The sequence below is a fragment of the Miniopterus natalensis genome, chromosome 9 (assembly GCF_054644295.1).
Source record: "Miniopterus natalensis isolate mMinNat1 chromosome 9, mMinNat1.hap1, whole genome shotgun sequence".
NCBI lineage: Eukaryota > Metazoa > Chordata > Mammalia > Chiroptera > Miniopteridae > Miniopterus > Miniopterus natalensis.
In genome coordinates, this window is record NC_142089.1 from 5,860,940 (window position 1) to 5,887,553 (window position 26,614).

General features: G+C 48.1%; 2 protein-coding genes across 2 annotated transcripts; both read right to left on the reverse strand.

The window, feature by feature from the left end:
* Positions 1 to 773: 773 nt before the first annotated feature.
* Positions 774 to 7,840, reverse strand: RBP7 (retinol binding protein 7). Its single transcript, XM_087820449.1, has 4 exons — positions 7,768 to 7,840; positions 2,423 to 2,601; positions 1,979 to 2,080; positions 774 to 965 (listed from the first exon to the last, which is right to left on the reverse strand). Exons 1-4 carry the CDS (start codon positions 7,838 to 7,840, stop codon positions 774 to 776), a joined length of 546 nt encoding a protein of 181 aa, XP_087676575.1.
* A 9,291-nt stretch (positions 7,841 to 17,131) lies between these two features.
* On the reverse strand, positions 17,132 to 25,354 carry NMNAT1 (nicotinamide nucleotide adenylyltransferase 1). The gene is made up of 5 exons (XM_016214653.2): positions 23,858 to 25,354; positions 20,343 to 20,513; positions 19,231 to 19,414; positions 17,865 to 18,007; positions 17,132 to 17,561 (listed from the first exon to the last, which is right to left on the reverse strand). The coding sequence occupies exons 1-5, from the start codon at positions 23,865 to 23,867 to the stop codon at positions 17,146 to 17,148; spliced, it is 924 nt and encodes a 307-aa protein (XP_016070139.2). The 5' UTR covers positions 23,868 to 25,354; the 3' UTR covers positions 17,132 to 17,145.
* Positions 25,355 to 26,614: the final 1,260 nt, after the last annotated feature.

Genomic DNA, 26,614 nt, shown 5'->3' on the forward strand with positions numbered 1-26,614 from the left:
CCGCGGCCTGTATTTGAGACCTGGGCTCCCAGTGTCCCTGTGCACCGTCGGTCTACACTGCGATTCCCAGCAGGGCTTTCTTACCGCCTCCCCCACCTATGATCCTTTCTCCCCTCTGCCGTTGGGGTTCCTTTCTAGGAGCCGGAGCTTCTGCTTGATACTAGTCACCATCTTCCCATTGCTTTGGGGACAAAAAGCTTCTTAAAGCTGGCATTCAAGCTTCCTGATGGTGCCCCTGCCTGTCATTCCAGTCTCCCCTGTCATCTCTCCCCACCCACATACACGCACCCACCCGCATACACCCACCCACCCACATACACCCATGCTCCAGCTAAAGCACTCTTCAGTTCATGACCCATCCCTCCAACTCACCCCAGCCTCTCACCTCGAAAGCCTCCCGATGCCTCCTACTTCCCGATGCTTCAGGTCTTAGCTTAAAGATCACCTCCACCACCCCAGACCCCTGCCACCACTTGCCCATCCCCAAAGTCAGGCTTGTCCCTCCTGGGCTCTCATTGCCACCGTTCAGATGGCTCCTTTCACCCATCTTCCTCACTGGACCTTGAAGGCAGGAACTACATCTTACTCACTGGATGCCCATCTTAGGCCAAATAGTTCTTCAAATAGTGGCACACGCTAAAACGCAGAAAGGAGAAATCAGAGCCATCGGACAGGTTTATTGAGCTGAGCAGTTTTCCCGCAACCCAAATGGCTTCTGATACAGGCTGTGAGGCCTCTCTGACGGCGAGGCCCCATCGCCAGATCGGGACAGGTTAACAGCTGTTGGCGCTGGCGTGCGAGTTGGCGTCAAGCTGCAGCCCGCCTGGCTCTGCCGGTGGGCCCATCAGGCTCTCTGGAACGTCTGCTTGCACACTTGGCCCTCGCAGAACATCTCCTAAGGGTCGGGAGGAAGGGAAGAAGGAAGGAGGTGACTTGGCGTGGGGTCCGTTGTTGTTCACAGCTCCCTGACCCCAGATGTGTGGGCGGTTTTCTCCCTGACACCACATACGTGCTGTCTTTCCCAACCCCCTTCGCCAGCGCTGACACCAACCGGCGTCCAGTAAGTCACCTCAGTTCTGACACCAACGACCCAGAGTTAATGCAGGGCCCACAGGTTAAGGGCTCACGGCCCCCACTTCAGACTCCATGGCAAGTCCCAGGACACCTATACTCTGGCCAACCAGTTTATAAATTGGGGGTTCCCATGACTCCCTCCTTGGGTTCAATAATTTGCTAGTGTAGCTCACAGAACTCAGAAACACTGTTCAGTCATATGTACAGGTGTTTTATAAAGGTTACAACTCGGGAAGAGCCCAGTGGAACACATGGATGGGGAAGGTACTGGGGGGGGTACCTGGAGCCTCCATGCCCTCCCCAGGAGTACCACCTCCCAGCACTTCAGTGTTTTCACCAACCGGGAAGCTCAGATTTAGAAATGATTGCTTAGGTTGAGCTATAATTTGTACGTATCTCCGTGGCCCGGGGGACTGATACACCCTTTTGGAGGCAAGTAAAGCTTCACAGTAGCAAGAGGCAATGAGGAGTGCGCCCCCCACAGCAGCGATCCCCTCTGGAATTCTTCCTACGGGAATAAGACCCCAGACGCCCAAAGCTCTGCGTCCATGAGTTTAAGCAGCAGCAGCAGCAAACACCCTGAAACCATACTCTGGACACTTTGAAGAAAATGTTTTACTAAAATGAGAGTTCCTCAGCCCGGTGGAATGTTATGCAGCCAGTTTGCTACCTTAATATATATAAAGTTCGATTACTACATGGTGACTTCCACAGGAAGGCTACTTAGAAACCCGGAATACGTCTTTGTGTTAAACGAAAAGGCAGAGCGTTCCGACAGAGACTGGAAGGTAGCGGGCCAAGGGGAAGGGGCTGGAACGACGGGGCTGCTGGTCACCGACTCCTGTTTAACGTTTTCTTCAATATGGTATCATCTCACTATACACAAGAGCCGTGTGGCGGGTACCAGGTGGAGCGTGTCGCCTTCGATCCAATGGGTCCAGCCTCTGTTCTTCTTTTCGCCCTTCTGGACACAGGTGAGTCTGTCATTGTCCCAGGTGACCAAACTCTGCGTGACGGAGGGGAGAAAACATTGCTTTGTTCTGGCAGTTAGCCTGGCCTAGTACTAAGTAGAATGCCAATTAACCTGGCAAAATTAAGGGCCTATGTTATGCGCTGCCAGCGTGGCTCAGCGGCTGAGCACTGACCTAGGATCCAGGAGATCGGGGTTCGATTCCCGGTCGGGGCACATGCCCGGGTTTCGGGCTCGATCCCCAGTGGGGGGGTGGGCAGGAGGCGGCTGATCAATGACTCTCATCATTGATGTTTCTCTCTCTCCCTCTCTCCCTTCCTCTCTCTCTGAAATCAATTAAAAAAAAAAAAGAACCTATGTTATTACTTTAATTTTTACCTTGCATTTTCTGTTATCCAGGCCTTTGGTCTCTTCATCGAATTCTTCTCCAACTTTAAACTGAACAAGGTAGTTCCTCAGGCTGCTGTACGTGTGGATGGTAAACGAATCCCCATCTTGCTCAATCACCTTCTGTGGCTTCAGCAACTTGGCTATCTTACGAGTGGCAAAGTCAATACCTTAAAAATAAGTTTAAAAAGAAATCTCAGCTTTCACCAGAGATGCAAAAGCAGAGAACTTGGCAGCTATCCCCAAAATCACTGCATTGGACGGCTAGCGTTCCTTTTACAATGTCAATGTCATTTGCTGCTGAGGTTGGATCTACGGGGAAAGCAATCCTGGCAAAACCTCCTTCCAGAGGCTGATTCAGAAGCTTCAAACACTTTTAGGGGAGACTCATGAAGCCGGCTGTGTGCCTTAGTGATGGACTTGAGGCTGGCCACGCAGAAGCAGTTTGGGGAATCCCCCTGGCCCCCAGAGGCTGACAAGGGAGCATGAAAACCAAGGGGACAGGGCTCAGGCCCCCAACCCAACCTGAATCACAGCAGTCCTTCCCTTTTCTGCTTCATGTATTTACACTTCCAATTACGACAGAATCTGAACAGTTTCTGAACAACAACTATTTCAAGAAGACACCCTCAGAAGCCACCGCCATCACGCACATAATTCTATTCATTCAGGAACCTTGAACAAGCTTTCAAAAGGAAACATGGGACCTGAGATCAGGGGTTTGGTATAGGAAGTGGATTTCGATCCCACTTCTCATTTATTAGCTTTGAGCACGTTATGTGGCCAGAGGCTGCAACTGCTCGCTCCCTGTTCTTCAGGGTTTTATAACCAAGAATGAAGGGGAAACAGAGTAATCCAACTCTCCCTTTAAAAGGAGAATCTGCTCCCATCGACGGGAAGTTGGAAACCACCTCCTTGAACCTAAACGCACTTGGATTGTTTGAGTTCTGTGCCATAAAACCCTCTATATGCCGTGTGCTGACTTTAAAAATAATCTGGATGCAGGACATTGAATCATTCACTAAAGCACTTTGCTAACTTAAATGTTTAACTGGGACAAAGGCCTCAAGCTCTGCTTTTGGCCAAAAGCAACAGATCACCTGGTTGTCTTTTCCTCCCAGCCAATGAACAAGATAAGGACACTGTGGTTTTTATTACAGGAGCCATCTTTATCCACCTGAAATATAAACCTCTGTGTTTAAGAAAACACTTTTTAGTTTACTGTGCAAAGTCCTAAGACACGGCTCAGAGAGGAGAGAGTGCTAACTCACAAAACGTGAACTGAAAGGGCGCTTTCATTTGCCCTGGCTGTGCGGCCTGTTGGCTGGAGCATCACCTTGTGCACCAAAGGGGGGTTCGAGTCTCGGTCAGGGCACATGCCCAAACTGAGGGTCTGACTCCCGGTCGGGCGCAGGCAGGGGGCCACCAATCGATGTCTGTCTGTCTGTCTGTCTCTCTCCCTTCTCTCTAGAATTGATAAATAAATTTGTAAAAAAAGGAGCTTTCATTTTTTTAAATGAAATATAGGATTTAGTGTAGGTTTTCTATCCAAGTCTCCTCTGTAATTCTTTTTTTATCTTTGGTAACTTTTTATTGTGGGAAAGACACGAATTTTTACCGTTTTACCTGTTTTTAAGCATATAGTTCAGTGGCATGGTGCAGCCACGATGTTAGGCAACCGTCCACACTGTCCATCTCCAGACTTTTCTCACCACCTCAAACAGAAACTCCGCACCTGGAGGCTCGGGGCACGCGACCTCAAAGCGTGGCACCTCCACGCAGCGACTGATTCAAGCGGAAGGCGCCGGGGGAGCGGCGGGTGCGGGAAGGGCCCTCCGGCCTTCCCCCGACGCGGGTCACAAAGCCGCCGGAGAGGTGCCCTCCCTACAGCAGGAAAGGGCAGCCTCGCCGTCACCAGCAAGGCTCACGGAGAGGATCTGGGGAGCAGGTCTTGGTACCTTCCTAAGTCTGCTGGTTACCGGTTAGTTCTAAAATTCTATTTGTTTTTCAACTCTGCTGATGTTTCTTTGAACAGATTCTGATTCCCTGCCAAAATTAAGCTCAGCATAACTGCTTATAGTCTATTTCTGATCATTCCAGTATCTGGAGACCCTGTTTCTGTTGTTTATTTCTATTGATTCCTACTATTGGGTTTTTTTTTTTTTAATAGCTTTACTCACGTATACTTGATATATAAAAACTGCACATACTGTATTCAATGTGTTCAATTTAACGAGTTTGGACACATGCAAATAAACACCTGTAATACCATCACCACAATCAAGGTAATAGATGTGTCGGATGACACCTCCCAGAGTCCCCTTGTCACCGGGGTCTTATCTCTTATGTACTTGATAACTTTGATTGGTTACAAGACATTGCATTTGAAAAGTTATTTGTAGAAACAATTAAGATTTTGCATGTTTTTTTCTCCAAAGGAGATGTTTTTTAAAAATTGCTTTTCAGGGCACTATCTGGAAGCACCTTAATTCAAGTTCATGTCTTGAGATTTTTCTGGACCACAGCGATGATTCAAAGTCCACCCCCAGTCTGTTCAAAAGCTGTTTATTTCCAGGTCCTCCTTACTTCCCTGGGTTAGCTTTTCAGACACCTCGCCCAAAATAGGTATTCAGAGGGTCTCCACCCTTGGCTGACTTGGGAATCCAATTTATGCCCCCCTAATCTAACAAAGCTCCCCAAACTGCAGCTTAGTCTCACGAACACCCTGACGATAAGAGCCATCTGAAGTGCTGGGCTCACATCTCTGGATTCTTGTTTTCCCCCAGACCTCAGCCTGACACTTCTTTATTGTTCCGGTAGCTCTCTGTCTTCAATGAAAGTTGGTACAAATAAATTTGCCACCACCAGAAGCAGAAGTCCTCATGGACGGTCTAAGTGTTTCTGCGTAAGTCAGCACTAGAACATATTTAAGTAGGGACAATAGGTGTTCCAGCATTTATATTCTGCAAGCTGTCCCACCGAGGACTTGATATACCAACGAGCGGCACCTCTTCAGCTTCCATTTGCATCCGAACCACCTGGGCACCTGGGTATGCAGATTCTGACCGCACAGATCCGGCTCTGGGCTGGCACACAAGAGTCCGATCTGAAGAAGCTCTTGCTGCTCCTTGAGTGAGGAGATCCTAGACTCATCTGGTCCCAAGCCCCTTATTTGCCCAGGGGACAATGGGTTGACTATGGAGCGTGTGTTCTTTGGGAAAAGTAAGCATTAATTCCTCCTTATGAATCTCGAAATGAGAGTCAGATAGAAGGGTAGCAGAGTTTGCCAGCCCAAAATATGCCAGTTTGCCATATTGGTTCTTTTGAGCTAAAGACCACTGGGAAGAGCAGACAGAAGAAAAGCTCTCTGCCCTCCTCCATGTGCCTAAGAGCAGGGCCTGAGTTTGTAAAGGTGCCCCTGTTTGGACACCCAGACCCCGGGTAAGATCCTGGGACTGAAAATCTATCTTCGTAAGCGGAGGGCAGGAGAGACCGAAGAAAGGGGCTGGCCGCTCCAGGTAATCAATAGAGTTTATTAAGGGGAACGTACAGACGAGGCCCGTCCTGGGCGGCTACAACATGAGATGGACCCCTTGCTGCTTGGCCGGTGAGAAGTGGGGGACAGTCGCAGGAACTAGGATGTGAACGCTACCAAGTTCCTTTCTGGCCCGGTCCGGCCTGCAGGACAGACACCGGTCACCTCATGGCACAGCCTCCCTTCCACACGCGCCCCTCCCATCTGTACCAGGGTGGACACGAGTTAGGGAGCTGGGGAGACGACGCTGGACTCTTAGCAGCCTGGAGGCGACACTAGAGGAACCTGCATCAGGAACTTGACTAACTAGCCCTTCGTTTCCATTAGGTTTTCCCAGATGCCTGCATTTACTTTCCCATTAGTTGCCCCCCGGGAAGGTCCTTTGAGGCTCTGGTCCCCGAGCGCTCCCGTGCACATGCACAGCGACTGTGTTCAGCTTCTGCTTGTCGGCCTCTCGGGACTCTGTCCTTTCTTAGTCTAACTTACAGGCCCCGGCCAATGAACCAGATGGGCAGAAGGAAAATATATTACTTTCTTCCCCGCAAGGTTTTGTGTCTATAGACATCAGGTTTCCCCTTGTGGAACTCCAGACTCCCCTGCTCGGCGTGAGGAAGGGAGGGGAGGAAAATGCTACCAGGGGCTCAGAGACCTTAAAAACACACCACGGGCCACAGAACCGCACATCTGAAAATGGTCAAGTGGCCAACGTTCAGCTACACGCGTTTTACCACAATAAACAACTGGACTCTCGGCTCAACTTGGGGATGGAGAAACTGAGGCCCCGTGTCAGTAAAAGGAGGCAGAGCCAGAGCACCCCCATATCCCCAGCAGCTCTGGCCCCTCCGTCAAAAGTGCCACCAAGCGGTGTCATTCGGCCCAAAGCACTTAGCACACAGTAGGTGCAGAGATCCACCAAACCTGAAGAGTGGGACAAACTGGGGAGAGGCAAGGAAGGAAAGCCTTCTACCGTCAGGGCGGGAAACATTCATCACCACCCCCCCAAGCAAGGACCTTGGGGGGACCCCGCAGCCCCGACACCCCCTGCTGGCCGCTGGGGCCCCTCCTCCCGGCCTCCGAGACCTGGCTCCCTAAGCGCCCCAGGCAGCCGGGCGGGCCGGGCGGGGAGCAGGGCGCGCGGGGTGGGGGGGGGGCGCGGCGTCTAAGGGGCCCGGGTTCCCGGACGCCCCGAAGTCCTAGCGGGAAGTGGGAGTCCGAGAGCTAAAGGTCTCGAGCGGCTCCGAGCCTAGCGGGCACCGAGCCGCCCGGGGCTGGGGCAGGGGCCCGGCTCCCGCCCCTGCGCCCGGGGACGCTCCAGGTGGACGCTGACGCTGCCGACGCGGAGGGGGGTGACCCCTGGGGGCGCCCCTGGGCTCGAGGGACCCCGAGGCCGGCTGCCCAGAGCCGGGGGGAGGGGCCTCAGTCGGGGCGACCCGCCCGTGGGAACCCCCCGCGCGCCCGAGCCCCCCGCGCGGCTCCCGCCAGCCCCCGCACCTGCGCCCGGCTAGGAGCCCGCCCGGGGACGGGCCCTGGGCGCCGAGGGTCGGGACGGGGGCGGGGTGGGGACAGGTGGCGGAGACGGGGCGACGCTCGGATGGGCGAGGGGACGGCAGGGTGGCGAACAGACGGACAGACTGGGGGAGGCAGACCGACGTGGGGCCAGGGGGACGCGGGAGACGGAAGAACAGGGGGGCCGGGCAACGGGGGAAGGAGCGGGCGGGCAGGTGGACCACCCGGGATGCGGGACAGACTGCGGGGCAGGCGGGCGGCCGCGGGGGGACGGGCTGCCCGACCCCGCGCCTACCTAGGGCCAGCATGTAGCCCTCGAAGTTGTCGCTGCTGAGCAGGTTCCAGGTGCCGCTGAGGTCGGCGGGCATCGCGCGGCTGCGGCGACGGCGGGGCGCGGGCGGGCGGGGCGCGCTCGGCCCTAAGTGCGGGGCCGGGGGCCGGGGGGCGGGGCCCGGGGCGGGGGGCGGGGCGGGGGGCGGGGCAGCGCGCGACACCCCGTGTCCCAGAAGCCGGGTCCCCGCGGGCTGCCGGGGCCGCGCCCCTGGAACCCCGCTGCCCTCGGGGCGCCTCCAGCCCCCAGCGCGCGGCGATCGGGCCGCGCTCCTCCCTCCGCCTGCGTGGGAAGCGCCAGCCAGGGGGTCGCCTTCCACTTCGTGGCATTAATCGCTGTGATACAGGAATAAACCCCACTCGGGGGGGGGGGTGTCTCAGCAAACGCAGGCTTGTTTTTCTTAACCTATCACGCAGTCCTGGGCCAGCTGGCAGCTCCGCAAGAGGCAAGGGGTTTCCCTGGGATTTTTGCGGCCCTTTTACATTTTTTTAAAAATCTGCACCTGAGGATACAGTTTCCATTGCTTTTCAGAGAGAGTGGAAGAGAGAGAGAGAGAGAGAGAAACATGGATGTGAGAGAGAGGCATCCACACCCTAACCTGGAGCTGGCATGGAGCCTGCACCCCAGCGGGAATCGAACTGGGGACCCTTCTGGCTCTAACCACTGAGCAACCCTCCAGGGCCCTGGTGGTCTCCCCCCCCCCCCCTCGCCTCAGGGTCATGAGTTGGGTGTTGCGTTTGCAGCCAGGACGTGCCCATGCAAGATGGGAACCGGGAAGGAAAGCACCACCTGCCAGGGGCACTTCAGATTTTTCTTTGCATTCAATCGGCCAAAGCTGTGTCATAGGCCGCTTTCAGCTGCAAGCAGCCTGGGAACCTAGCCTCTAGATTTAGTCTGGGCCGTGGAAAAAGGCAGAGGAGAAGGGAGGCTGGGAACGGGGGCTAACCGGGAACATGAGCCACCAACGCCACCTGTGTAGGCCGCCTCCAAGATTTTATGTCCATTTCTGACCCTTCCCATGAGCTCTAGACTCAGATATAATAACGGCCAACATTTATTGAGTGATTACTATGTGTATCATCATTTGTCACAAAATCCTACTTCTCCAGTAGTTACTTTGTTATCTCCATTTGACAGAGACAAACACTGAGACAAAGAGAAGGTAAGTAACTTGCCGAAGGTCATAGTGTTGAGTGAAAGAGTCTGGATTCAAACCCAGGCGTCCTGACTCCTGAACTCATGTGTCAGCTCTTACTGACTATTGATGGCTCCACTTGGATGTCTTAAAGGCATCTCAAACGTAACACATCCAAGACAGGAAGCATCAAACAAAGTATTCTCCACCCGGCCGGGTGGCTCAGTGGTTGAGCGTGAACCCATGAAGCAGGAGATTGCGGTCGGGGCAGATGCCAGGGTTTCGGGCTCGATCCCCACTAGGCGGCGTGCAGGAGGCTGCCGATCAATGACACTCTCTCATCATGGATGTTTCTCCCTCTCCCTTCCTCTTTCTGAAATCAATACAAACATATTTTTAAAAATTTTTTTTCAAGGGCAGAGACCATGCTCATCTCATTTACCACTGCAGCATCCCCTGGGCCTAGCACAGCGCTTGGCAAGTGTTCCATAAATGTTTGTTGAACGAATGGCTACAACCTTTTCTAAAAGAGAAATGCCGTTTTTATTGAAAAAAATAGAGTGGCATTGCCTTGCCCTGCCCAGAATGAGACTGTTGATTCTTGTAACTATAAGACATTGATTCCTTTCCACCGCAATAAATTCAATAAATAAAAAATTAAATTAAATTTATAAAAAGAAAAGAAGACATTGATTCCCTTGGTGGAATATGACAGGCTGTTTTCAAGTCCTGGAATTAGCTATACCTTGCTAATGGGCACCAAACTATGAACTCTGACAGATTTCTGGAGCATGAAACCTGTTTAAATTCCAGATGAACAGGAAGTGAAGAAATTGTACTTCCCATCCTTAAAATCGTATTGTTCTAAATCTTGGCCTGAAAATGAAGGTCACAGAAACAACTAAGAATGATTTTAACATTTGTGCTGGTTGGTGTGGCTTTTGGCCGGCCTGGGCAAGGGCCATGTAGTAGGGATAGGGCTGAATTTCAGTTGAAGTGGCATTAACTGGACTGGCCCATGGGCTAAGGAGTCATTTTCTCCCCTACAATTCTAAAATCTTTCTGCTAGACAAGGTCAAAATTATCTCTGGGAAGGAAAGAGGGCATACATTTGGCCAAATCTGAGCCCTTTCTATCCTTCCACTTGATATTAGCAAAGTAGCCTGGCCGGGCGTGGCTCAGCAGTTGAGCATCGACCTAGGATCCAGGTGATCGGGGTTCGATTCCCGGTCAGGGCACATGCCTGCATTGCAGGCTCGATCAATGACTCTCTCATCATTGATGTTTCTCTCTCTCTCTCTCTCCCTCTCCTTTCCTCTCTCTGAAATCAATAAAGATATATTTTTTTAAAAAAACGGTATTAGCAAAGTAAACCACAAAATTATAGCCAAGGTGAGGCCCTAAACCTGGGTACAAACACTGCTCCTCCTAGACCGTAACGGATGGGAATGGATGAGGGGCACTAGTGGGGGAATCACTCTTTTGTCACTTGGTGGAGCCTGATACTGGTCCAGCAAAGAATGGTGTGGACATCATGGCGAACCTCACACCATCCATGCCTCCCCTCCCCAGCGCAAGGAAGCAATGCCATCAAGGTCCAGGGGAAGACCATGGAGTTCAAGGCTAAGCCAACCGCAGAAAGCCTACCTCCTTTGCGAGTGATTGATTTTAAGGGACGAGCAGGTTTAAATGAATCTGAGTCGGCCAAGGAGATACGAGAAGTTTGGGGGGCTGCTGAGAAGAGGCTTGATTTTAACAAAGCCGGGGAGTAGAGGGGTGAAGAGCCGGGGTCCTTGATGACACCACTGATTCACTGCACCCATGAACCCTGAGTCTCGCCTGCCCTCTGGCTGCACTTCTGGCATAAATGTCCTTATTGTTTAAAACACATGGAGTGGAGCTTCCTGCTACAGGCACTAAAACCAAGGGACTCTTGTCCGCTTGAGCAGCTTATTGGCCTTTTCCAGCCCGTCTGAGGGCACAAGACAAGCTAATTGTGGCTCGGTCCTGAGCGTGCTTAACGAACGTTAAATAAATTACTTGTACTGCGTGAGCACCGTTCTCGCAACCAGAACGGCGTGGCCGGGGGCTCAGGTCTGCCTTGGTGACACCGATACTTTCAGCCGCACTCTTATACAGCCTATTAAGCGAAACTTTGGTCCCCAAGAATCTTACCTTCTTGAAGAAGGGAAGTTAGGGCTGCGCTTCCGAGAGCTGGGACAAAGACCAGGGGGCCCCTCAGCCCTGCCCTTCCGTGCTGCGTCGCAGAGGGAGAGATGCCAGCGAGGCCGCCAAAATCTGAGGGTCTTAGTTGTGCTCGCTGATTTCCCACAACGCTGTTTCCTTGAGCTCCTGAGGCAGGCTGAATAGGACCAAATGATTTTTCCCCCCAAATCTCCTTTTTCTCATAACTCACACACACACACTTTGTATCTGTGTGCTGATGGAGGTCAACTAGACTTACAGTGGCGACCATTATGCAACATACAGATATCGAAACACTATTCTGTACACCTGAAACCAAGAGGTTATATGCCAATTGTACCTAAAAAAATCAAAATAAATCCTGAAAACAAAACAAAACACAGCATCCCCGCTCCCTTGACTGATTTGGGTTTCTCAGTCCCCCCTGCTAGCCTTTAGGACAATTGTTTTCACGGACAGATTGGTCGCAAGCACGCCTCACCCTGAAGTGTTTGTAGAGGAAGTTACGCATCTGGGATTTGCTTCAAAGGTTCCAGCAAAACAAAAGCAAGGGAGGGCGCAGATGGAGCGAGACCGGCAGGACTTACGGCGGACGCGGCGTGGTGGCTTCACAGGGGTTCGTTCTACTATCACTAGTTTTGCTCATGTTCTGTATTTTCCTTAATGTTTGAAAACGTCATTTTTTGTCCTGTTACCTATTAGTTCAAACAGTTTAACTTGAGTTGCTGCCCCTGGAACAGCCTCGGGCCCGGTTGCCCGTCCTGCAGGGCCCAAGGGGACAGGGCACTCATTTTTCGGAGCCGTCAGGAGTGGTCCTGGAGAGCCCTTGCTGGTGCTCAGAACACAGCATTTTCTTCTCCCCTAGCTGTGGGCAACCTGCCCCGGGGGCTGTCTCCTACTCGTGCCTCCCCTTGGCGCTTCACGTCACGGTAATGTTGCAAGACGTACTTCCAGGCCATGCAGAAGGGAAGGGACAGGTGACAGCTCAGAGCGGTGAGAAGCCAGTGTGAGTGCCAACCCTCCGTCAGGTAGACAACGTGTCACAGCTGGAAGGGGCCTCAGAGATCATCGAATTACTTTAGAGAAAGGGACAGAGAGTCAAGTGACTCTCTCTGCAACCACCTGACAGGCATGCCTGGCACGAAGGCCCGCCTCCCGGCTGCCTCACTGGCACCGTTCCTGCATGCTGGCATCATGGGACTAGATGGGCATGGGGGCCTTTCCTTTCCTTTTTTGCTGCGTGTGAACTACAGCTCATGTCGCCCCCTCCCTCTGGGCTGTCGCTGCCCTAGTTCTAAGGTATTGCTAACATTGGGAGAGTTCGACTGGGCCCTTCTGGGTGGACTGAACACATCGGCCATCGCCATCGGACTATCATGCTGTTGAGTTTTATCTACTTGGACTCATCCACTTAGGGCAGGTGAAAATTTCAAGGTTTGGCTAGAAAGTTCTTCGAAAAGTAACACATCATGTAGAGTGTGGAGGGATTAAGAGCAGAGGCTCTGAGACTAACTGCTCATTCAAGCCTGTTTTGCCACTGACACCAGTCACCTAAGTGTGCCCAGTTCATGAAACGAGGCCCTCATTAGCTCATGCCCAGCACACAGCAAGTGCTCAGTAAGTGTTGGCATTATGAAGCTCAAATAGCGCCATAGGTAAACGAGGTGGAGGTTTCAGGGATGGACCCGTTGGTGCCACAGGGCACATTTTAGATCAAGAGGCCTTCGGACAGTTAGGAAAATGGCAAAGGAATGGAAGTCCCGTGGCACCCAGAAATAAGTGTTAAAGGAGCTCATTTCATAATACAGTGACTTCTGGGCTCCCAGAGAAGTGACTCAGAGGTTGGGGTGGAAGACAACAGCCTTCAAATTAGGGTGCTTTCTTCTACCCAGTGGTGAGATCCTCACATGGCAGAACAAGTAGCCTCTGATGCAAGATGAGCCGAAATCACTCCTTTGCTTCAATCTCTATACCCTCATCACCAAGGAGAACCCACGTGTGGTGGTTTTTCTTTGAGTTTCCATAATGTGATGGTTATTTTGTTAGAAACATTATATACACCCAAACAGTTAAACAATACAAATGCACAAAATGCAGCTTCTGCTGAGCATGCTCCTTTAAGTTACCTACAGTATCCCTCCTCTTAATTTCCTTGGCTAAGGAGACTGGTCTAGGCTTTTCTCACACTGCGCCTTGATCATTAGGGGATACTGAGTTCTGGCGGTTGGAAATCTGACATGAAGGTGCCAGCATGGTTGGGCAGGGCCCCTCTTTGGGGGTTGCAGACTACTAGTTGTATCCCCACATGGTGGAAGAGCCCCTCCTCTTATCTAAAAGGTTTGCTGTAGGGGGGAATGGCTCAGCATGGAATCTAGATGGCTGCCCTCTGGCTCTATACCTCGAGCCAGCGTCTCTGGATTCTCCTCACCCAGCTCTGGTATACTCTGCTCTCCCTCCGCCTGAGCCCAAGGTGGTGATGCTTGATGAACCATCATCCGGCATGGACCCCAGCTCAAGAAGAGCCACCTGGGATCCCCTTCAGCAGTATAAACAGGATCGTACCATCTCAGTGACCAGCTACTACATGGATGAAGCTGACATCCTGGGTGACTTTATTTTGTTAGAAACATTATATACACCCCAAAAGTTAACAATACAAATGCACAAAGTGCAGCTTCTGCATTGCCATCATGGTCAAGGGAACTCTGCAGTGCTGTGGCTCTTCAGTCTTCCTGAAACAAATATATGGTCTATCTCCCTTTGATCATTCTTAGGATATTAATGCCTTAATAATATTCTTCTAACATGATTTTAATTATATTTTATCTATTACCACCCACCCTCCAAAATAAAAATTTAAAAAAACATTTGCTGTTCCCAGTTGTCCATGAAACAGGTAAACAACAGCAAAAATCTCTCCATGTGCTGTACGTTCAACTGAGCAAAGCTGATGGAGCTGCCAGGAAAGGACTTACTGCAAGTTTGTTTGCAGCGTTTACATGATACCATGTGAGGGGTAAAGGAGTACGACACATAAAATCACCAGCATTGAAAAAACAAAATGCCAGCTTTACACATTTCCCAAACTCTCACTTTACAAAAGCAAATTATGAGAAAGGCATGGTACAGGAAAAACAATGGCATATTTCCTTCTTCCTCCATGGAGGTCACAGCAGTTATGAATATTTATTCCCCTGTGAAATTCATTGTTCTAATATCCATTATCTAAAAAGGAAGTTTTGTCCTTGGAAACACCCAGAACTGTGCTATTATGCTGTGGCATTAGCAGCATCCTTGGTACTGGGACAAAAAGTCAAGGAGCTCGTTTAATGTACAAAGTTGTTGATCCATAAATAGCACAACAAAGGACCATTTCACCATCACCAGCTCTCCTGGGAGGGTCCCCACGTGCCTTACCCAGTGAGGTCTGAGGTCAATGTATTCATAGCTGAGTAGGGTATGGGCACTTCTAGGTAGCAAGGCAACAGAGTATGAGAGACATTTCTAGCACTGGAACCTTTCTGCAGCTCACATGATACTTCAGATGAACTAATTGTAGTTTTCCAGGAAAAAAAATCAAAGTTAAATTTTGATAGTTTCATCTGCTTCTAGATCATTATTTTTCAGTATTGCTCCAATTCTTTTTAATCATTTTTTTCAATTACATTTGACATACATTATTATATTAGCTTCAGGTGTACACCCCAGTGATTTGACATTATATAACTTAGTAAGTGATCGTCTCCATAAATCTCACACCCATCTGACACTATACACAGTTATTAGAATATTGACTATATTCCTTATGCTGTATTTACAGCCCTGTGACTATTCTGTAACAATGAATTTGTACTTCCTAATCCCTTCCCCCTTTTCACCCATTCCCCAAATCCCCTCCCATCTGGCAACTGTCAAAATGTTCTATCTATGAGTCTGTTTCTGTTCTGCTTGTTCATTTATTTTGTTTTAGATTCAGATAGATATGTATTTATTACCATTTTGTTATTCATATTTATGACCTTTATTTTCCTTCTTCTTAAAGAAGACCCTTCAACATTTCATGTAATACTGGTTTGGTGGTGATGAACTCCTTTAGCTTTTTCTTGTCTGGGAAGCTCTTTACATGTCCTTCAATTCTAAATGATAGCTTTGCTGGCTAGAGTAATCTTGGTGGTAGGTTCTTGCTTTTCATGACTTTGAGTATTTCTTGCCACTCTCTTCTGGCCTGCAAAGTTTCTGTTGAGAAATTAGTGACAGTCTTATGGGAGCTCCCTTGTACGGTAACTAACTGCTTTTATCTTGCTGCTTTTAAGGTTCTCTCTTTGTCTTTAACCTTTTGTATTTTAATTATGATGCATCTTGGTGTGGGTCTGTACTGCTCCAACTCTTAAACTCCACAAAGCCAAGGAGGGAGAATAATGACTCTCATTTATATGATCTGAGATTCTAACTTTTCATTCAATTCAGCAGATAGAGAAAAAAAACTACTCAGTGCCAGGCTTTGCACCCCTTACCTCTTCAAGAAGTTGACCTGTTAATGTTAATAATAATGTCAGGAGCCATAGGATGTACATTTGCTAGCTTTATTTAACATTTTCCTTTGTAAACTGAGGATTCAGATCTGACTATACAGTTTCACAGTTATAAGTATTTTTTTTTTCTGCAGTTATAAATCCTTCATCTAGAATGGTGTAGGTATGAAATATAAATTGCAAAAGGTAAATTATTCTGTTTTCATTAGAAATGTAACTTTAGTCCTGTTTCTATCACAGAATGATTTTCATAAAACATAAACCTATAAAAAACTATTTCTGGTCTTTTTGCTTCTCCAATTGGTAAAACTTCCACAAAATTTTAATCAGCATCAGGTCATATAACAAACTTGTATTTTTAATATAAACCTATGACTTTATTATTTGGGAGTTCTGCTTTGGTTAAAGTCCATACAAAAGGATAAGAAGAGAAAAAGTGTTAAAAAAAAAAGAGAGAGACCCTTTTTCTGCTTAAATTCACAAAAGGCAGATAGATTCACAGTGGGCTGGCACAGAAACAGCAGGGCTCTTCAGAACCTCAAGCTTTAGATGGAGATGACCGCTTCCACATGCCACTCATCAGTGCCCCAAATCCTGAGCTGAAACCACTGGTCACCCAGCAGGGCATTTTTCATGTCTCTAGGGTATCGGTTTGTCTTTTGATTACTAAGCTATCAATAAAGTCTTAGAGCACTGACATTTAATAATATTCTTGAATAAGACACCTCATTCTCTGTGGTTCTCTCTGTTCCCGGTAGTGTGATATCATCTTTGAAGTTGTTCCTGAAGATAAAACGATGGCAGATGGCTGGGGTTAGAACATGAGCTACAGCAGGGCTGTGCTAAGAGAACCGTGTAAAACGCGTGAAGCAGAGACTCTGTCTGGTGGGCATCGAAGGCACCTGTGTGCCTTTGCAAACATTCCAGGGCTTAGACCCCACACCCTGCCTCCAGAGGTGGAGCTCTAGGCAGGTGTGTCTTGGCAAAGCTTAACCATCCATCCTGATGTGTGCCAGAGAGAATGAACAATGGGACCAAAGTTTCTGTGAGGCACATTCCCAGCCTGTTTTTGCACAGCTGGAGATGACGGATTGGTTGTGCCTTTAGCAAGATGGCCATTTTAAGAATAACTTCTTCAGCCACCCTGAGTGAAGATGGCCTGGAAATAGGCATGTGTAAATGTCAGTTCCCTTCATGATTAAACAGTCTTCTGGTTTTAGTGCTGCTAATCTCTTGTTTTAAAGATAAAAGGATTTGTACATTCTTTAAAAAAATCATAATATTGAAAACATTCATCTTCCCAACTTCTGACAAAAAGAAAAAAAATAAACCTGAGTTTAATTCACTACCGTTACCAAACTTTCAAGCTTTAGTTTGTTATGAAACAGGATCATAACTCCTTTCCCCAGTTACTAACGCACAGACTGTTTCAAGGAGACGTCCCAAGTTTCATAGGAGACGTCCCAAGTTTCACGCTGTAGCAGTTTTTGAGTTCGTGTCTACAGTGTTTCTCTGTAGAGGAGCCAGGATGACTCCAACATTCCTCTCCTCGCTCTCGGCACTATACAAATCATGCTTTTCGATATACTCTTGGACAAGATCTGGCACCAAGTAGCGAATGCTCTGGCCCCTTCGGAGGGCTCTCCGGATCTTCGTGGATGAGATGTCGTTGGTGATCCACTCATTCACCAGGTGAATGTTGGTCTGGTGTTTCCACAGAACGTCGGACTCATAGATGAACTTCTGAGCATCATTTCCAGCCCGGGTGATGCACACGAGCCCATAGTCCCCCACGATTTTGGCGATGTCCTCGCTCTTCCACAGGTTGGGGACACCGAAGGACTCCAGCAGATCTGCCCCACACAGCAGCTTGACCTTTGGCACATCTGAGGAGAAGAAAGCACTGCTTCAGGGTTTGCCTCTTAATAACTCCCTGCGTGAAAATGAATGTGTGGGCATGTTTTTCTGGAAAGAAGGTTCGCAGTTTTTATCAGATTCTCAAGAGAAACCTAGGACACCTGAAAACTAAGGCCTAGTGCAGGCCTTTCACTCCCCCTCCCTGTCAGCAAACACACAGGGCATTTTCCAGGCACCCACAGGTACTCAATGGAAAATAAAAGCAGAAAGGGGGCTTGCTCAGCTCTAGAATCTTATCCCCCAGTCGGTAAGTCCTGGTAAAACATGCAGACCTTTTCTTTTTGGCTCTAGGGATTTCTTCTGACTAAGTTCTGATCTTTGTTCAGTGTACTTCCTCTTCCGTCCAGGCCTCTCCAGCACAGGGGAGTCCTGCTGCTGATCACAGCCACTAGCCTCCAGCTTCTCTTGGTGGTGTCTATAAAACAACAAAGCAACAGAACATTCCTCTTTCTCACAGGGCTCAACTAAAGCATCATCCCTTTGCAGATGCCCAAGAGCCTCCAATCCAGTGTTAAAGGTGGGGTGATGTTGAAAACATTTAACCACCGGTACACAGGCGCACAGCCGGTCAGAATGGAGGCTGGCACTACACTGCAGTCCTGTGTTCTGCCACTGGGAATGGAAAGCAAGGAAACTCCTGGGAGCTCAACACACTGCAGCTGTTCTATTCTAAGCTTTATGTGTCTGGGTCATAACAAGTGTTAATGTTACTTGTTATTATTATTTTTTAATATATCTTTATTGATTTCAGAGAGAGGAAGGGAGAGGGGGAGAGAGATAGAAACATCAATGATGAGAGAGTCATTGATCAGCTGCCTCCTGCACGCCCCCGACTGGGGATCGAGCCTGCAACCCGGGCATGTGCCCTGACCTCGAACTGTGACCTCCTGGATCCTAGGTTGATGCTCAACTGCTGAGCCACACTGGGTTCCTCCAGCCCTTTTAGGCTTGTGCCTAAGCATCTATGTCGCTTTCTGCTTATAATACTCAGAATGGTTTCCAGTTCCTATTTGAATCCTAACTGATACGGTCAGAACAGGAAGGTTGAGAACTCCAAGGATGGATGTTAGACAGAAAGGTTTCTCAGAAAGCCCTTCTATTCTAGTCTTAGGATAACATTAAGTAACAACTAGATGTTACTCACTCTGGCTTCTGACCCCTTAACTGGAACTGTCTCAGAGGTATGAGCACAGAGGTGTGTGACAACCCTGTGTGTTGTCACGGAAGCAGCGCACAGACAGGTCCGTCCATGACCGAGTGTCACGGCTTTCCTTCCTTAAACTACCTGCCTCTCTTTCACACCTAAGAAGACCGACGACAATGACATCATCTTACAACTCTGCTCTTCTCACCTGGGGCACGGCCAGGCCAGGCAGGAGGGCTATACATAGTAACCAGCGTGCAAGCATCTCGACATACAACGAAAGATACAAAGGCTAAGGGGCGCCGCGGCCTGCTTCTGTGCTCTCAGCGGTGATAACCTGACCTAGGAGTGGCACAGCCTCCACCTTCCCATCCCCAGTGACAGTTCTGTAAACCTGTGTGCTCACAGACGCAGGCAGCACTAACACATGGCAAAATGCCAAGGAAGCCCCAACCCATTCCCGGAGAACGACAGGGCTGATTCCCCATAGATACCTTAGCACCTTAGCAGTCTCGGTCCACTCCTTCTGCAGACTTTCCCAGGTATCCACTTCCACCCAGCTGGAATCCTTGGTGGCAAGCTGAGCCATGATTACTCGGTGATGGGCAGAGATGAGTCCCTTCTTCTTATACGCGTCACCGACAGGAGAAATTATGCCTTTGATAACTCTGTATTTTCCTGGATAAAGAGTTAGGTTTGATATGAGGTTTAACAAATTAGATTTTATGCACAGGAAATATTAGCATCGATATGATTTTATAATCAAAGATTCTCTTTTTCTTTAAACAGGGATTCAGGTTCATTCATTCATAACTGTGGTAAAACAGACATAACCTAGAACTGCCTTGTAAAACATCGTAATCAAGTTGTACTGTCCACCTATAGTGTAAAAAGCGCCCATTTCTCCCCAACCTCTGACAGTTGACACTATCAAGTTTAAAAACTTGTGCCCATGTGATGGGAAGAATATACCTCATTTTTAATTTTAGTTTCCTGATTATTAGTGAGTGTGAGCACCCATCCACCTATCTATTAGCATATAGCACGATCATTTACGTAACAAAATAACTCTTGCCTATTTAGGGAAGGAAAAAGTTTGCCTCGACCCTCTTAGGGTCCCTGGCTGGGTCTGAAAATTAAACTAAGAAAGATAGATAGACTAATAGGAGGAGAGCATACATATTTGTTTAAAGTATGGTTTACATGATGTGGGAGCCTTCATAAGGAAATGAAGACCCCAGGAAACAGGTGGACCTGAGGGTTTTAATGCCAGGTTTGATAGAGAGCAGATGGCTGTGGAACAACAGGGTAAGGAAAGGGGTATAAGGTAAGTGCAGTGACTTCAGGGAAACTAAGGGCCTTTATTCAGATTCTTCCTGGCACCCCTTGCTTTTCAGGAATAAGGATGCTCCTTTCCCCTGGGAGTAGGGAGGGCACCTCTCATGTAGGGTTTTGTGACCTGTTTCAGGGGAGGAGGTGAGAGTAACCTTCCTGATTCTGCAGGTTGCTCAAACTCCTTCAGCTTAAAATACCCAATATGCCATGGAGCCAGAGTTAGGGACAGTGTGTCCTGAACCCCACTGGTGTTTTTGGTTACTGTTCCTACCTGTTGCGTTCATGTAGTCCTTGGCCAGCTCAAACAACCTGAGGTGCATGTTGGTGATGGGATTAAAGGAACCACAGGCAAGGAGAACCACTTCTGTCTTCTCTGAATTTTCCATGCTGAGGATCTGAAGTTGCTGATCTAAGTGGGATGCTCCAACACCTCCCTTGTTGTCTGCAAAGGAGGAAGAAGACCAGTTATAGGTCTTTTGACAACCTTTCGTGTTCTCATTCCAAATAGATGGGTTGAAATATTTGGCTTCGCTGACTATGCCCCATGAATTGTAAAAATGGCCCCATTTCTCCACCATTCCTTTTCAACGTGAATTTGCAGCTCCTACCGTAAAGGATGGGGATCTCCTTCCCACTCTTTGTGACTTGCCTTGGCCAAAAGAATGTGGCAGACGCGACAGTATGCCAGTTGGGGCTTTGGACACGTACGTCCACTTTTTTTTGGATTCCTGCCTCTGCCTGAGACAGGCCCAGGCCAGCCTGCTGGAGGATGACAGAGCGTGCGGAGAGAATCGGTGCTCCTGCTGACAGCCGGCCCACCGCGAGCTATGTGGTTGAGGCCATCGAAGACCAGCCAAACCACAACCGGCTCAGACACAAGAGCAAGTCCAGGTGAGATGGGCTGGGCCTGGCTTGGATCAGCAAACCCACAGCTGACCTAGACTCATGAGCAAAAACAAATGTTCACTCTTGCATGCTACCGCAGTTTTGTGATTGCGCTGCTGTGGCCACAGTTAACTGGCACAATGACATTATCCTCTACCAGACGTGACTCCCCAGGAACTGTATTCTGCCTCTAAGTCAACATAATCATATTATCATTTTTGGTTGAATAACAGTTTACAGTTTATAAACTTCTTTTTCATATAAATGATTCCATTTGATCTTTGCATAAACCTAGTGAAGTAATGCAAGACATGCTATCTAAAACTTTTATTAAATGACTATAGATTTAGAAATCACAGGGTGACAGTCATCGACCATACCCTGCTCACCAGCCCCTCCACCCAGCTCCCAAAAAGCAACCACTCTTAACTTTTTCAGCTATTTCTTTTGGTAGATTCTACCATAATTCTGTATTATGTGCTTTTAATGCTATTCCTTAATTTATTCAATGTAAACAGTGCCTACTTACTTTCTCTTATGATCTGTGAGGATTAGCCCTCAGATACCCCTACCCTCCTCTCCCAAACTTCCACACACACACACAATCGCACACAGTTTATCTCTAGTCTCTGTTGAAAATCATCTTCTCCCAGAATTCTGAAGGCACTGCTTCTAGATGGCAGTGCCAACCGTGGAAAATCCAGTCACTTTCAACTCTGGATCCTTTAGGTGTGATGTTTATTTTCTCTCTTGAAGCTTGTGAGATCTCTTTGTCCCAGTGTTCTGAAATTTCAGTGATGTCCTCTAGTGTGGTTCCACTTTCATCCATTGTGCTGGACACTGAGTTGGCCCTTTCGAGCTCAAAAGTCACAACCTTCAGTTCCGAAACACGTCCGTGAATTGTCTCACGCATGATCTTCTGCCTCCCATTGGAAATGCCTATTATTTAGAGTGGAGGGGTTGGGTTCAACTGGAGCTGGGTGTCAATTCCAGCCCCACCCATCTCAAGTTTCAGGTGCCATTCCCCAAGGGAGGCTGAACTGTGAGCTGGAAGAACAGTGAGGCTGAGATCAGGAGGGACTGGTTCCCAAGGGAGCTGCCTGCTGTCCAGGCAAGGATGGAACAAAGAGCTTGAAGCCCCTCCCTGACCCTGGGGGTGAGCTCAGGTTTCCAGGTGCTCCCCAGGGGAAGGGTTGGGGAAGGGGCTGAGGAAGCTGATCTCTCAGCTTAAAGAAAGCTTTCTCCCTTGTCACATTCATGACCTGTCTCAAATATCTAGCTCAGTCCTATTAATTCACTGTGAGTACAACCAACCTGGGTTTGGACTAAACTTTAGACCCTCAAAACCACAGAAGACTTAAGTTACAGTGAGCTCCTATCATAGCCCAGAGAGGCTTCAGAAAAACAAGGACCAGCCCCTCTCCACTGGAGAATACTTGCTCTGCATCTCCCTGGGGTACGTGTGCAGGGAAGGGGGCCGGGGCAGGTGACGATGGGTGAGGTGGTTGGAGAGCTCTAACAGGACTGCTCTGCATCTTCCTTGCCCTGCTCCAGGTGCTTGAGGACAGGTGTCACCATGATTCACTTCTGCCTGGCCCACTCAGCCTACCATGTGCACTGCTGGCTGCCGAGGTCTCACCAGCTCAGGCTGTAAGTGTCCCTCCCCAGCCCACCGTGACAAAAGTCATTTCTGTCTGAGGCGGTCTTGACGTGTAACTAAAATGTGCTTTCAATTTTCAAGTTCAATTTCACTGACCTTCTTAGGTTTTAAAAACACTGATGTGTAAACAGTAATAAAACATTTTCTAAACATTAAGACAGTTTGTCAAACATTAACTTTTCCAGGAAGAACAATAATTGTGTGGCTTTGCTTGTCACATTTCAGGATGCTACATTAGCTGGCTTAAATAATGGGAATGCCTTGACAATCTCTAGAATTCATACCTCTGTTCCTTTTAAAACAGTAACTTTAAGCAGGTAGCCATATTCTAGTTCTAACAAGTTGCCACTGCTTTAGATAATCTGGGGTATATTTTGAAATTGCCTATTTTTTTTTAGTACCTTTATTGGGGATATATCTTTGTCTTTGATTTCTATAAATACCCTAACGTCATTCAGGGCTAAACCCAATTAATAAAATAATCAAAGTGACTAAGAGAGTTTATGATGAAGAGATAAAACTATTAGTTAAGGAAGATTTTTTTATGCATGGAAACTAGATACACGTAATCTCAAAAGAATTTCCCAAATGTCTGAGCAGTAATAGCGGACTTGGTGGTTAAGTTGTGGTTGGTAGATTAACCCTCAGTGTGTAAGTGATACTCAGTGTGAACATCTGGCTGGAGGCAGAGCTAACACTCACAGGGGCATGGTTAGGATTCTCAGACCTGGTTCAAATTCTAGCTCTACCTCTTACTACGAGGTGTCTGTCCTTGGACAAGACACTTAATCTGAGTCTCGGTTTCCTCATCTGTAAAATGGGGAACCACAGTTCCTACACCTCATAGGACTTGTGCACATGAAGTGAGAAAAATGCATATAAAATGTTGGACACATTTGTCTACTAATTATAAATATTAACAACTCATGTGCTTACTTGTGGATTGCCTTTGAGCATTCATTTAGTCATGATAAAGGAACCAAGGCTCTAAAGAGTCTTTAGGGACCAGTTTCGACAGTGCCTGTGGCATCACAGGAGCTGAATAATCGTAGCTACTTCTAGTACTCTTACTGGCGTATTCTCGGGCACAATTCAGCTCTAAGGGGATGGATCTCAACCCATCTTTGCTCTGTTGAAAATTTTACTTCTGTGGCTTAATGTTACATCGTCCTGAAACAGAACCCGGCTTTGGCTTCTTGAAGCCATTTCATCGCTGAACAGTAACATAAAATGTAACTCACTGTGTCCCATGCAGCCGAGTGACAGTGCTCTTGTCTGGGGTCACCACCCTGGCTCTCCAGTTTTACGTTCTGCTACGGTAAGTTCTTTCATCAGCTGAGCCCTCGCCTGGGCACGTCTGTGTCTCCCCTGTGGGGGTGGTTCGGGTGCTCTCTGCGATTCCTGTCACCTGTTTGACTGCAGCCTGCCCCATTGTGTTTGCCCCTATTATCAAAGGCAGTCACCCGCTTCCCCTCTTTGAACAGTCAAAAATCTCCATACAGGGAGGATAACTGGGTTTGGGCAGACTGAGTTTCATTTCTAACCAATACTTATTTCTTCTAGTATAAGAAGAGACAACGGGGGCACGGATGTTTCAGTTTAAGTGCTCTCTAGAGAGCAGGCCCAATAGCTTAGTATTAGCTAATGTCTGCGGGGCTGAGGGCGACACAGGCACACGCGCCCAGATGACGGCTTGGTATCTTACTCAGATTCTACGCTGGAAATTAGTCCTGGCAGAAAAAGTCAGTCGGTTAACTTTCCTATCGGGCAAAGGAAGCGAATGCAACTTGGTACATTCAAAATAAGAAAATCGCAGTCCTACGGGCACTGATATTTTAAAAGTACCTAAAAACTGAGAAGCCACTTACGCAATGGACTGCGACACCCGCTGTCACTGGCCGACCTCAGACCTGCTGGCCTCTGTCATAAGGAGGCCTGTGTGCAGTAAAGCACAGTTCCTTACTCAGGGAGGCCAGGATTTCCACAGAATATTTTTCACCAAAACAGCAAATTAACATGAACTAGGAAAATGGCAAACTTGATTTGTCTCCGATTATGAATATTAACAGCTCTGAATATTGTGGGCTGTTTCACAGCACTAATTTGCAGCCACACTGAAGGAACCAAGGTTCTTAAGAGAAGCGGGTTGCCTGGAGCCAAATGAACCGAGTGCCAGGTTAGGATGGGAACGCAAGATTCGCAGTGCCTTCTGGTGTTATGCTTAGAGAGGGTCTCTTCTAATTAGGAAGGAAGGAATGTATAACCCAGCGGGTTGATTTTCAGGCCCAGTTCTTCTCGGTACTGCAGTCAGCCTCTCCTTAACAACTTGGTTGCTAACATCGCCTTTACTTTCTTCGCATTTGGTAAGTGTGCAGTCACTCTGCCAGAACTTATTAAGTGTCAACTAAATGGGTAAGATAGGACTTCCTGTTTTCAGGAGCTCACGGACTGAAAGGTAAGAAAAAATTCACATTTAAAATTCAGGTGAAGGAAATTTTTAAAGCTTCTTAGTCACTCTTTTAGTTGTTCTGTGATTTGAATATGAAACCACATTAAATTTAAATTCAAATACGTTGTGTCCCTGTTATAAATTTCTTTACGGTTACATAAAAATAGCAGATGTATTCGCTCACTCAACAAATAGTTACTGAGCTGGACATGATATGGACAGAAAAACAGGAACCTTGACAATGTGAAGCCAAAAAGTGATACAGAAGAGGTTTTTTAAAAATTGATTTTAGACAGGAAGGAAGGGAGAGAGAGACAGAGAGAGAAATATCGATGTGAGATGTTGCCTCCTGTGAGCACCCTGACGGGGGGGCGGGAACCTGCAACCTAGGCATGTGCCCCAACTGAGAATCTAACCTTCGACCTTCCAGTGCATGGGCTACACACCAACCAACTGGCCCATACTGGCCAGGGCCAGGGGAGACTTTTTTAAAGTGAAAAACTAGTTCTTGAGTGCCTTAGACTTAGAGGGCCTCCCACAAAGCCGGGACTCCCCCAGAGGCAGCGTATGCAACGGTGACAAGCACGGGCTTTAGGGGCAGAGGGAGGCCCATTCATTTGCCCCACAATGGCACGAGTTACTCAGCCCCTCTGAGCTTCCCTTTCCTCATTTATAAAACGCAGATAATGCTTCCTCACAGTTTTGCTGGAAGGTTTAACTGAGATAATGGGGAAGTTATTCCCAAAATAGCCCCAGTTATTATCACCAGTGTTGCCAATAAGAACACGGCCTGTCAAAGGAAAACCTTCGCTGGCTGGATTTTGAGCACTTCTGCTCCACGGGAGGGAAGCGAGGCAACGTTCTATTTAGGTTTGCATCCAGGAATGTATTTCTGAGATGATGAAGCCTAGGAAACTGATGCTGTCCTGCTGTCCTTTTAGGTTTCACTGTGCTGCTCACTCACATGGACCCAGTTCCACAGGCACTAAAGAAGATGTTTTCTGTATATGGTGTGGGATCCTTTGGGGAAGGAGTCTGCACCATGGTGTTAACAGTTTTGGCAACTGACTGTGTATGCTTTTGTTTGTTTGTTTGTATGTTTGTTAATCCTCACTGGAAGATATTTTCTCCATTGATTTTTTTAGGGACAGTGGAAGGGAGAGAGAGAGAGAAAAACATAGATGTGAGAGAGACACATTGATTGGTTGCCTCCTGCATGCATGTGCCCCGACCAGGGCCAGGGATGGAGCCTGCAACCGAGGTATGTGCCTTTGACTGAAATCGAACCCACGACCCATCAATCTGCAGGCCGATGCTCTAACCACTGAGCAAAATGGGCCAGGGTTGTGTATCCTTTTAAATATTAAATTCCTAAAGGCCAGTCTTAAGCTGAAAGCTTGGCTGTAGACAATACATCATTAGTCTTTTCTGCTTATTTTCTACTTACACTAAAAATAGAGATATGTGGAGAGAGAATTCCTAATTAGATGTATGTCACAGTTGAACATTTTGCCAGGGAAAGTTAAAAAAATTCCACAAGAGGTATTTT

Bases quoted from the DNA above. Each gene is read 5' to 3' on its own strand.
- RBP7 (XM_087820449.1), bottom strand. From the start codon at position 7,840: ATGCCCGCCGACCTCAGCGGCACCTGGAACCTGCTCAGCAGCGACAAC. The intron at 2,081-2,422 runs GTAAAAATTAAA...TCCGTCACGCAG, and splicing joins TGGATAACAGAAAATGCAAG to AGTTTGGTCACCTGGGACAA. The intron at 966-1,978 runs GTACCCGCCACA...ATCTGGGGTCAG, and splicing joins AAGGCGACACGCTCCACCTG to GGAGCTGTGAACAACAACGG.
- NMNAT1 (XM_016214653.2), bottom strand. The intron at 19,415-20,342 runs GTAGGAACAGTA...CTCTTTATCCAG, and splicing joins GGACTACATGAACGCAACAG to GAAAATACAGAGTTATCAAA. The intron at 17,562-17,864 runs GTCTGCATGTTT...TCTTCTCCTCAG, and splicing joins CCTAGAGCCAAAAAGAAAAG to ATGTGCCAAAGGTCAAGCTG.